At 35.5% G+C, this 12,619-nt stretch overlaps 1 protein-coding gene across 3 annotated transcripts; it reads left to right on the forward strand.

The window, feature by feature from the left end:
- Positions 1–3,131: 3,131 nt before the first annotated feature.
- On the forward strand, positions 3,132–12,097 carry LOC132274357 (dihydroorotase, mitochondrial-like). 3 transcript variants are annotated; one of them, XM_059775618.1, is made up of 8 exons: positions 3,132–3,284; positions 3,381–3,526; positions 3,711–3,892; positions 5,395–5,555; positions 8,616–8,781; positions 8,915–9,031; positions 9,639–9,799; positions 11,384–12,097. In XM_059775618.1, exons 1-8 carry the CDS (start codon positions 3,147–3,149, stop codon positions 11,576–11,578), a joined length of 1,266 nt encoding a protein of 421 aa, XP_059631601.1. In that variant the 5' UTR covers positions 3,132–3,146; the 3' UTR covers positions 11,579–12,097. The 3 variants fall into 3 exon arrangements, with proteins under 3 accessions (XP_059631601.1, XP_059631602.1, XP_059631603.1); XM_059775619.1 differs by having other exon boundaries at positions 5,419–5,555; XM_059775620.1 differs by having other exon boundaries at positions 3,173–3,284; positions 3,404–3,526.
- The last annotated feature ends 522 nt before the right edge of the window (positions 12,098–12,619 follow it).

A 12,619-nucleotide genomic window follows, 5' to 3' on the forward strand; every position in this document is an offset into this window, starting at 1 on the left:
TGATCATCAACTACAATTGCCAATTTTTTTATATATGTTATGCATAATATATGCATGCAATTATATGGGTCTATATATATATATATATATATATATATATATATATGACCTCTTGCATGCAATTGTACAAGCAAAGGACTAGCTCCTTTAAAGGCCAAGACATTCACTAGAAGACCTTATATTCACAAAGGCAGTCAGTGTGGAAAATAGCTCACAAATTCTATATATAAACTAGAACGTTAATTGTATTTTTAGCCTCCTGAAACATGAAAATTTAGGAATCCAACGAATTTTACATAGAAATATAATCCTAAAATTCCAAAAACAATCCCTAAAATGAGTCGGATTAAATCATAAAATTACACTTAATTTCTTAGATATCAATTTCGTTTTAAAAAGACCATGGTATCAACCCTAATATGGTATACTTGCCGGACAGTTTCAATTTTTTTTCTTTTTCTTTAGTTTTCTTTTTCGGTTAGGAGTTTATATATATGACTATATGAGTACCGGATAATTTCAAACTTTTTTTTGAAAACAACATGATAGTCAACATGAGTGAATTCTCTCATGAACGTTTAACGATCCAATGCTAGCTCCAAGAAAATGATCTAATGTTCGACTGTGTTACATCAATTGATCATTTAATCCACTTTTTGCAAGATTAAGACACCATTCTTATTCCTTTTTATCTAATTCTTTCTTCTTTCCTTTTTTTTTGGAGCAACAAAGACAATTGTAAAACACAGCACCATACGCATAATGCTTTTTTTTTTTTTTTTTTTTTTTTTTTTCCGTTTTTTATCGAACAGTCCATACTCATAATGTTCTGTTACATTCAGTCATTCACCAGCTTTTCGTTTCGAAAAAAACCAAACAATTAAAAGGTAGTCTATACTTTTTATCCGGCCCCTACAATATAAAATTCCCTATGGTGTCATTGACAAAATATCTTCGTTCAGAGACAAATCAACCACACAAAAATAAAAACTCAGGTGTTGTACGTTTCGTGAAGCAAAGTAATTCTTCAAAGTTCAGAGAATGCCTTTAATGAATGTGACCATGCATTTTTTTTAACAAAATGTCGTCATCAAATCACATTCATAATCACATTTGTGACACTATGATATGAATCTATATTTCTATTGATTCTTTTTAACCATTAAAGCATTTGTGTTTACTGTGATATTCTGTTATTGAACAGTGACTGATTCGACTTTAAGGCAAATTAAGTAAAAAAATAAAAAATAAAAATTTTGAATGCTCCAACTTTTCCTGTGAAAGCTCAATCTACAAATGAAAGTGAAGGGGACACACAATGTGCTATAACATTAAAAAAAATAAAAAAAAATAAAAATTATCCTACAAAAAAGCTCATTGACCATGACAGTGGGATCTTCTTTCTTTAAGAAGATCGAGGTCACTTTTTTTTTCTTTTTCTTTTTCTTTTTCTTGGAGGGGGGGGTCTTTTTCTCTCTTTTTATCTCCCTAAAAAAGGTGATTAATTTTTTTTTGATAGTGTTTCGACTTTCGGGTGTGGCAGGATTACCACCGGTACCATTGATGCAAGGAATGGAGAGTTTAGCTCAAATCATTAGCATTTCAAATTTCAATGATACATTATTTTTATTTTTATTTTTTGCAATTTAAGGAGTACCTTAGGGTATGCACAAAAAATATATATCTATATAATTAATTAAAAATTAAATAAATTATGTTTATATTATATACTATCCATATAAAATTATGTATACGTAGTATTATATTTTGTTACATGCATAGTTATATTACTCATTTCTATATTTTCCTTTTCAAGCCCGACCCAGTGAAACTCGATTAAAATATAAAGTTCAGAAGTCCACTTTAAGCCTGCATTTCGGCCCGCAAAGAGGCCCAGAACCCACTACTTGCATTGCAAGCTCACGTCTGAGCTTGGGTTTCTCATTGCTAAGTCAGGCCCGGGCCAGGTCATTGACTAAGTCAGGCCCGGGCCAGGTCATTGACTAAATCAAAACCCGGAAGACTCGATCCATTTTTTAAAAAAAAAAATTTTTACAAGGCATGAAGCATTAAAAATTAAATTAGTAAATGCAAAAAAAAAAAACCTGATACTTCAAAATGTATCAGAGGTACTAATGCACAAGGCCATTGAGGCATTTGCGGTAGACTCAATCCTGAGCAAACCTTTCAAAGTCTATTTGATAATCATAATTGCTTTGTGCTTTTGTTTTGACCAAACACAATCAATATTTTTGTTTTGAAGTGTGTTTAATACAATACTATTTAAAAGGCCATTTGGTAATACTATTAGTTCCTTACAAAGTATAATGGTAATCAACAAAGAAGCAAAGAGTTATGGTAGATGAGTTGAATGGTGGTCACTTGTTCATTAGACAGCAGTATTATCATTTTTGGTAGTGCATGAGAGGGTGATATGCTAATGAGATGCTCCAGCTTGCAAAAGAATATAAATCCCATAGATTGTGTTTGTGGGGTTACTTGACCGTCCTTCATGCTTTAATTAGAAAAGCTTTTAATGGATTTTTTTTTTTTTCCTACTTCAATCTAATGAATTTGAATCATTGTAGCCCCTCATGGAAGCCCAGCAATGGGATTTTGATCTTTTGGGAACCTCTGCTGTTGATGAAAATGAAGTTTAACCTGGATAGTTGCTCTTTTAAAATAGGCTAGTTTGAAATTGGAGAGCTTTGGGATATCACAGTAGAAATTGTATTCTGGCATTTTTTAAATGATTGGTCTTCTATTAAGGCAGAGATTCTAGCATTTATTGGTGGTTTTAGATAGAATTATTGCTTAGACACATATCGCGTACAGATAATCCAATGGGTTCCCAAATTGCTCTGTTGAGGGAGATTTTGATGTAATAGTTAGGTGGGTTTTGTGATAATTGGTTAAGTGAAAGTTCGGAATTACTGCTTTACAACAGAACATTATATGGATTTCAATATCACCAATTGAGGGAATCAGATTCTTGGAGAAGAGGGGACAACCATTTTGGCAACATTTGTAGGTCACATTTGTAGGGTGGTTGGGGTTCTACTTGTCATTAGTTGGATGGATCACGGGTCTGGTCTTGTACTCTGTGCTGGGGTCCATTTTCTTGTATCTTGTGTGTGTTTTTTCCTATGTACACTGGAGGGTCTCTCATCCCTTGGGTTTTTGTAACTTCCCTTATTGATATTTTGGTGTTAGCTTGCATATTTGAATCAGAGGACTGTCTTTCTATTGTGTCTATAAAGATTCAAACTGTTGGCAATCATAGTGTAATTTTGTTCAGTTGCTGTTGTTGTGCTGCTATGATTTCTATTTCTCTTTTTCAATTTTATTTCCTTAATTATGGTAATGCTTTTCTGATGTAGACATTGAAATTACCTTTTGCAAGAGTTGGAGGACCTATCCAGGTAAAAGCGGAAAGATCAAAGATGGAGCTCTCTATAACTCGACCTGATGATTGGCATCTTCACCTCCGGGACGGTGACCTTCTTGAAGCTGTGGTCTCACACAGGTCTTCTTGAAGAAGTCTTTTTATGCAACTGTCTTGCATATTTATTCCCATTAAATTGCAAAAAAAAAAAAAAAAAAAAAAAAAAAAAATGTTCTTAACATTTATAATGATTTACATTATATTGGGTTTTTTTTCCTTGCCGAGTTTGGTTTGATTGTGCCATCTTAATTTTTTATGCTTACAGTGCAAAACACTTTGGAAGGGGAATTGTGATGCCAAATTTGAAACCTCCCGTCACCACCACAGCTGCTGCTTTGGCTTATCGAGAATCGATATTGAAAGCACTGCCTGCCAATAGTGACTTCACTCCTCTAATGACACTTTATTTGACAGATACAACGAGTCCAGCTGAGATCAAACTTGCTAGTGAGTCCATCTTACAGTTTTGAATTGGGACCTGTTAATTGTTTAACATTTTGAAGACTATTTTAGTTAACTCAATTGTCTGATGGGATTTATTTCTTTTCCTTTTTTCTTTTTTCTTTTTTCTTTCTTCTTTTATTATTATTATTATTATTGTTTTTTTTGTTTTTTGGTGAGGCTATCAGTTGCGGTTTAGCTATCTTCTGCTGTCTTTTATTTTTATTTTTATAATGCACAGGCACAACAAACTACCACTTTTTTCCCTATAAACTGACTACTTAGACATTTAGTGATGGGACAGTATCAATTATAGGAAATATTTGATTATGACTTTCTGCGGATTTAATATTTTACTGCTTCAATAGCATATTATATATTTGCACCTGCTATTAGTACTCATAGTTTATTTGATAGATTCAAATGGAACTTTAAACAATTAAACTATTAATAAGAATTAAGAATTTACTTTACAGGGATAATCTAATGATACTCTTGAACAACAATCTTTAATTCACACATGTTATTCTAAAAAACTTGCTGTTAATTTCTCTTCATTTTCAATATTGTCAAATCTAATGATCATTTTATCTTTCTTAGTGGAATGCCAATAGCAGACGAAAATTATTTTAAAATATTATAGGCTTGGATAATTGGAACTTGAAACCATTGGTTGAACAAAATTTTTGCTCCAGATTAACTTTATGGATTTGTGATGACCATTGATACCTCGTTAGCTATCATACTTTGTGGAGTCTGCATGAATATGCTTCTGCACTGGAAATATCTCATAGAGGGAAGGCCCAGAGATCATAAAGGATGGGATGGGATGGGAATGGAGGCATTCCAGCCCAACATACTCCAGTGAATGGGTCGAGAGAGGCTATCCTATAATCCAACCATTCAATCGGCTATGGCGATGAGGGCTAGTACAAACTTAGGTAGGTTGATCGGCGCTCATCCCTTGTGTTCTCTCCCGTGAAGTGATTAATCCCTAAATTGGCATGCAATCGCTATCACCTTGATCTTTGGAGGCTCAGGTGGAGGCTCGTTTTCTTATGTTTTCTCGTTTGGCTCTTTTATCTCCAGTTATTGGGGATCCCATTTCCAAATCAACTCAAGATATGCTTATTGGACTCTATCTATTAACGAACGGGAATCGTCAAGGTATCTGTGTATTGACGATAACAACGGGTGAGACCTTTGCCCAAGTTCTTCGCTGTGTTGCTTTCGCGCCCTTTGCCTGAATGGTAAGGTCCAATCTTGACTAAGAACCTTACCCCTGCCCCTCTTCCCGTTCAGGCGTCCTGCAACATCAAGAGGAAGGCACCCATCAAAGTTTGGTCACATCCCCTATTTCACGATTACGCCTTTATTTATTTCATTCAATGACATTATTTTATTTTAGTTTTACTTGGCATTTGTACAACTAACATAGCAAAGTTTTATCTTCTAGAATGAATATCCTATGCTTTACCTATTGTCTTATTTTTTTATTTGCGGTTAAGAGAAAATGGTGGTTGCTGTGACAGGAGAGAGTGGGGTTATTTTTGCTGTAAAGCTGTACCCTGCTGGGGCTACAACAAATTCTCAAGATGGTGTTACAGATCTTTTCGGCAAGTGCTTACCTGTGCTTGAGGAGATGGTTGAGCATAATATACCTCTGCTGGTAATTTCACCAATCAAAGTGGTAGACATGGAGTTTATTTTTCATTCCTGTTTTACTTTTTGCTAATCAAATTTGCAAGTAATACTTGTTCTCCTTTAATTGAATGGAAAATAAGGACTTCCTGGAATTTTATAAAGCAATTTTTATTGTCCTGAATGAAAGTTAGCTTACTCATCTAAGAAAAAGAACTAGGCATCATTTTGCATTAATCTGAAAGTTTCTCTAGGGATTTTGGTTAAGGTACATTACCTTTGAGCACTATTTATGGTCATAATGCACGGCCCTTGTTGAGCAAGAATATGATAGCATTTTAGGGTTGTTTTTAAATGAATCAAACTAGTGAGTGATCCAAAAAGGATATATCCAATTTGTAATGGCAGATCATAATACATGCAAGTCATAAATATTATCTCGCTTGTAATGATAGCCATGGTGGATCCACCAAACCTTTGCTCCTATGCTACTAGCTGCAAGGAGGAAGACAATCTAAGTTCTATATTTAGTTTTAGTGTGCCTTGAACTGCAATGACTATAAAAACATAAGAGGTGTACACAGGCAATTAGTCGATGATCTAAAGCCCAAAATGAAACAAAATAGAACTCGTATCATTGTCTCCCCTTTTATTCATTTGCATTAGGTAGGTTCTTGAGTTGGGGTGTTGAGGATCATTATGGGTTGTGTTTGGAAATGTAATGGGAACTCTTTATTTTTCTGACTTCTTATTCATGGGCAGTACCATTATCCCCTGTGACATTGGTGTGGAATGGTTTAGATATTTGCACGTGTTCAGTGTTCTCCTTGTTTTGCACTTTTGCAGTAGTCTCAAAGGTTGAAGATGACTTATCAGTAGAAGAAAGGAAAAGAATAAAATCAAACATGGATGATTCTAAAAAGAGTGAGCTTGTGGAGATAGGGGATTTGGAGGCTTTGGCCATTAACCTAGGGTGTAAAGTGGGTTCCTTTCTCCTAAATCATAATTAGGTATTTAGGTGTATCTTCATTGAGATCAAAAGCCAAATAGGATGTAGTTGTTAAAAAACAAGGCTGGCAGGGTGGAAGTGGCAGTAACTCTCATAAGGGGAATCCTCACTCTTACAAGAGCACTTTTTCCAGCCCTTGTTCGTATTTAATGTCCACTTTAACCATTTTGTCATTAGTCAATAAGAGGCTTGAAAGATTTAATGAGATTTCTTTTGGGAATTCTCATCGAGGAGTTCAAATATTGTTTGGTTAAGCAGAACGAGGTTTATTTACCTATCAGACATAAAGGATTAGGTATTAAGAAGTTTTGGCTGCTTAATGAAGCTCTGTTAAGAAAATGGTTATGTAGGTTTTGCTTTAGGAAGGCAGACCTTGTGACCAAGGTTGGTGGATCAGAAGTATGGGAGAGTTGGGGGAGAGTGGATGACGAGGGAGGTGGAAATGGAAAGTATCGTGAAGGCTTGTGGAACTTCTTTTCTCTTTATCCAATTAATTGTGGCCAAAGGGAATTATGTTACTTTGGCACAATTTGTGGTGTGATGAGGTGGCCTTGAAGTCGAAACTCAAGAGTTGATTCATCTCACGAGAGATAAAGTTCGCAGATAGAGTTCATGTCTTTTTCGAAATGGTGCAGTACGGAGTCCAAGATTTAGATGGGGGCCTCTAGGACTCAGGTTGGTTTCGTTGATTTCATTATCAGCTATGTTCAGGAGTATCCAGTTAGTGGAGAAGGGAAGATTCAATCTGATGGAATGAGTCTAAGGTGGGATCTTCAGTGTTTGTTTATTTTATGAGTCTCTTATGTGGAGGTAGGTCAGACTTACCTTAGAGGAGCATTTGGCACACAATGGTCCTCCTCAGGATGTCTTTCTTTGCTTGAGTGATTGCTTTTGTTTCTATTTTTAATATTGACAATTTAAAATTAAATGAATTTCAGATGGCTATTTGGTATTGCTTCTGAAGAAAATGAGACTACTAGCTGCCTGCTCCTTCACGTAGAGAGGCAAGAGAGCTTTAGAGCCTTGTTCTCTTTTTCTGTGAGATCAAGTGGATAATACCTGGGTTGGTAATGGATATGCTGGGAATGTGAGAGAGTTATAAGAGGCACATAGTTTGGAAGGTGTGGGGTGTTTTTCCTCTTGTCTTATGTGGTGCGGTTGGTGTGAGAGGAATAGAACATTTGATGGGGAGTTTCCATTCCGAAGCTGATCCATTTGAAATTTTTTTCCTTCATTGGGATTTAGTGTCTTACATTATATAAAATTCATTTTGCAAATATTTTAGGAGATATTTGTGTTCTTAATTCTTTAGTAGAGTTTTTACTTACTCAAACATATATATATATGTGCGTGTGTGTGTATAACGAACAACCCATTTCCATGCGATGTTATATGTATATATAGAGAGAGAGAGAAGAAAGCAGGAAAAACGTTTACACGATGGATAAAAGGATACTGTTATTGATGAAAAATATTGTTTGTACAGCTATCACAAAATTGTGATTAATTTACTCAGGTTTTTATCAAAACAAATAGATTTATAAAATGAGGTTTAGCTCCTTGTTCCACAAAAAATAGGTTGAAAGTCTAAGCAGAGCCGCAGTTTACATGGGGTATCAATTTGTCATACACGGACCCATGTATGAATGTTGGGTCTCAGGTGCTGGTTTCACCTATTCAAAGATTTTCTATTAGATTAGTCTTGAGTTTGCATGTTCATGTGTTGAGTAGTATTGATATGGATACTTCAAGTTAGAGTGAACAATTTACAAAGTACTGGAAGTTAAATGATGGTGCACTCACACCATCAAGATTTTGGACAAAACTACCTTCATATAATCTTCAAATGACAAGAGTTGCAAGGACACTTCATTAGTCAGGGCCGTCAGGCTTACAAGCTTTGGAAATGACTGCTTCTAAATCATGCGTAATAACTTGCTTAGCCAAGAAACACAGCAATGTTTGGCTGTTTTTTGAAGTCTTCATGGTACACTGGAGAAGGCGCCGTATTTTGTTTGAACTTTATATGTGCACACCTAGTGAAGTAATTTTAAAATACCAGAGTTCCTTAATCTGCAGGTTCATGGGGAGGTTACGGATCCCGGGATTGACATATTCGATCGTGAAAAAGTATTTATTGACACTGTTTTAAGACCTTTGATCCAGAAGCTTCCACAACTGAAGGTTGTGATGGAGCATGTTACCACAATGGATGCTGTGACTTTTGTTGAATCTTGCAGCGAAGGTATCGTTAGTCACTTATAATCTATTCACTCACCCTCTCTCTCTCTCTCTCTCTCTCTCTCTCTCTCTTCATAAAATAATTAGGTATATACTTGCTTTTAGACATTTGATCTCACTTCAATCATATTTATTAGGATCTGTTGCAGCTACTGTCACACCACAGCATCTTCTTCTGAATAGGAATTCTATATTCCAAGGAGGACTTCAGCCACATAATTATTGCCTTCCAGTACTAAAAAGAGAGATACATAGTATGTTCCATTCATCATCTTTCATGAATCTACAATTATGATCCAGTTTCTCTCGTTTTGACCTTAAACTACCAATTTTATCATTTGCCATTCGAAGTGTTGGAAGCTTGATACTGTCACGACACTGTCAAGTAAGCCCATTATCTATGGATCTCACTTGCATGTCTGTTGCTGATGGGGGATGCTAGCTGTCTAATCCTGCTCTGATTATCTAACATGATAAATCATGACATTAAAGTCAGTCTTTCAAACAGTGTCCAATATGTAAATGAAGTTCGTAACTCGTAAGGGATATGGCCATATGCCATGACTGCCACAAAGATTTCAGGAACATATCAGAAAGAAGTACATGTTAATAAATAAATAATTGAATGAATAAAAATAGCCTGCTTTAGCATTCTAGCATTAACTGGAACAACTCAGAAATTATTTTAGGTATATTTAAATAAATTTTGAATCATTGGATTATATGGAATGAATTTGGTTGGACTATGCTTAGGAATGTTAAAAATATCTTGAATTGTTGGTTTGAATGAAACAGTCCTTTCCCCATTTCTCTCTCTCTCTCTCTCTCTCTCTCAAGCTCATTGTTTTATTTCTCATTTAGGACAGGCTATTGTGTCAGCTGTGACAAGTGGAAGTAAAAGATTTTTTCTCGGAACCGATAGTGCTCCTCACGAGAGACGAAAAAAAGAATGCCCTTGTGGATGTGCTGGCATATATAATGCTCCTGTTGCCCTGTCACTTTATGCCAAGGTTTTCGAAGAGGTGATTTATTTTGACATCTGTCAAGTTTATTTTAGTTTTTTCTCTTTGCTTTATTCTTTCAGATTCACCAACAAAGTTTGAAATTATATTGTTGTGGTGTTTATAAGCATGCATATATTTTTCAGTAGTTGAATTTTTAAGAATTTGAACTAAAAGTTGATTTAGCTGAGAGTACGATAGTGGAGCTTACCACTAGATGTGCGACACACAATCAGCAAAACTGTGACATCCCAAAGTTGAGCCCGACTCATTCTTTGACTGTATCATATACACCTCGTGATGCTGATTCTATAATAATCTGATTAATTGTAGAGTCAGCATTACAGTCAGAACGTTAACACACACTTGCACACAGAAGGGGAAAAAGGGAAGGATGCAAGGATCAGGGTATCACTCTGTAGATAAGTAAATATATAATTTGAGTCGTATGGATCTGCACTAGCTTGACTCGTCAGTGGAGCTTTGTTGCACTAGTATATATTCTTCATATTCACATATCACATATTTTCTGGGGCCACTGATTTCGAACTTACTTGGAAGCTTGCCATTTGATTCAAAATCTCTAATTCTCAAATTGTGATGATGCGAAGTGATTCTTTTTTAGTTTATTTGTGAGAAGCAAAAATAAGAAATGTAGGGTACACAAATATGTCATTTGATCCTTCAAATTGCTTTTACTTAGCATGAACACTCAGTAATTATTGATGCTCAACATTTTCTTTTGGTTGAGAGATGATGCAAGTAGGGGCCGTTGTCTGAGAAGTGGTAAAAGCTCAGGCTGGCAAACTTGAGAATATATTCAATTATGACTGTAAAGAGGGACAGCCACTTTTTGTAATAATACCAAAAGTTAAGTTAGGACCCTGTTTCTCCATCCTACCGCCCTTGGTCAATGTTGATCGACATTGGTAACATCCTTTTAAGATTTGATGCAAATATTTTGGATGCACAAATTTCTGCAAATGACCTTATTGCTAGGATGCTTCTTGTGAGTGACTTGAATGGGTACATTTCTTGTTAATGAGAAAAAAAAGCTTTGGCATGTTATATCATAGTTGTTAATGGCTCAAGGTGTCAAAGGCCTTCTAGAGCCTAAGCGCAAGGCGCGAGCCTGATCAAAGTAAGGCGTGTGTGCAATATTGCATATTTAAGCATATATTATTATATACATTCAGAATCAAGTAATAACTACAATTAATGTGTGTAGTGAATCATAAATTTATGGATTTTGTCAAATATTTCGTAAGGTTAAACAATACGATTTATGATATAAATCATTTTAATTTAATAGTCATTAAATAAAAAATAAATGATTAAAAAATACAAGGCACGCCTGTTTTGATCCTGGAGCCTACTAAAAAGTGCGAGCCTGATTTCAGGGGCCTGGCCTATACTAGGTTGAGGCATTCTAGCTGAGCCTTGACGAGCCTGTGGCTTTTTCGGAGCCTAGGCGCGCCTTTAACAACTATGTGTTATATGTTGGTAGTATTTTCGTCGTGTTTGACTTGCAACAAGCTCTTGCTGATAACTTATTCATACCAGTTGAAATGTTACAAGGTTAACCTATTTATTTGTTTATTTTAGGCTGGTGCAATTGACAAGCTAGAGGCATTTTCAAGCTTCAATGGACCAGATTTCTATGGACTACCAAGAAACACGTCAAAAATCAAATTGAGCAAGAACTCATGGAAGGTGCCAGAATCATACTCATTTGCATTTGGGGATATCGTTCCAATGTATGCAGGTGAAACCCTCGATTGGCTGCCATCCAGTGTTTGATCTGCGTACCTTGAAACCGAGAAGATGCTTGTGCCTTGTTCTTTGTTGATCATTCAACTCATAGTATAAGGTACTGAATTTATTTGATGCTGTTAGATTAGAAGCATAAGTAATATAACCTCCAGTAGTGATATGGGAGCCTGATTTAAGGAGGAAATAAATTTCATGATCTAAAATGCAAACTAACAAGAAAACGGATCTCCTTAGGTGTACCTCTGTAGGTTCTGGTTCTGAACTACGCGGAGTATTGGGGTTGGGATGACAGTGAATATAAAATGGCAATCTTATTAGACCTCATTTCATACCCTTATAAGCATTGTGTTCTTAAGTTAAATTCTGATTGGCTGAAGACTGAAAGCAAGCATCAATAACATGTATCTTCAAGATTTTAGTAGCTAATTGAAGTGTTCTTGTCCGTCAATCTCTTGCATTCTTGTATGGGATGATCATGGCCGTATAACAAATCATCTATTACTGGCATATTTAATTCATATACAATAGATGAAACTGTTTCATTTATTTTCGCATCGTAGTTGAAAAAACTTATCCAAAATTCAGTGATGAGTTTCAATGCTGAATTGTTGACATCAAATCTTCTGTTAGTGGCATTGTGAAAATTTCTATCAGGAGTGGCTGGGGAAATTATTTTCATTTTATTGAGTACTGAATTCATAATAATTCCTGAAACCCCATTAAGATTGCTATTGTCCTAGAAATAATAAGACTGAAATTTCGATTCCATTGTGTTTTACAAAACTGTAATTTCAGGTTAGAAATTTAGTAAGTTCAAATACTATTCATTTGCTCTGATTTTTCAATTCTCAAATAAGAAAATTTGTTTCTCATAATTTAGACAATGGACCGTTGAATAGGCGCCATTATTGAGTTCTAAACCCAATAAAATTAGGTATTTTTTCAAAGGCACAGTGAAATGATTTATGATTAGGATCAAGAAGGGAAGGGCTCAAGCTGGGCCAATGAGTAGTAGGCTCATGACCAGAATGGGCCAATGTCTGGTTGGCTCAGGTCCAGGTAGGGATT

The sequence above is a fragment of the Cornus florida genome, unplaced genomic scaffold, assembly GCF_030987335.1.
Source record: "Cornus florida cultivar Cherokee Brave unplaced genomic scaffold, ASM3098733v1 CherokeeBrave_3.0.0_Hap2_Chr09, whole genome shotgun sequence".
Classification (NCBI taxonomy): domain Eukaryota; kingdom Viridiplantae; phylum Streptophyta; class Magnoliopsida; order Cornales; family Cornaceae; genus Cornus; species Cornus florida.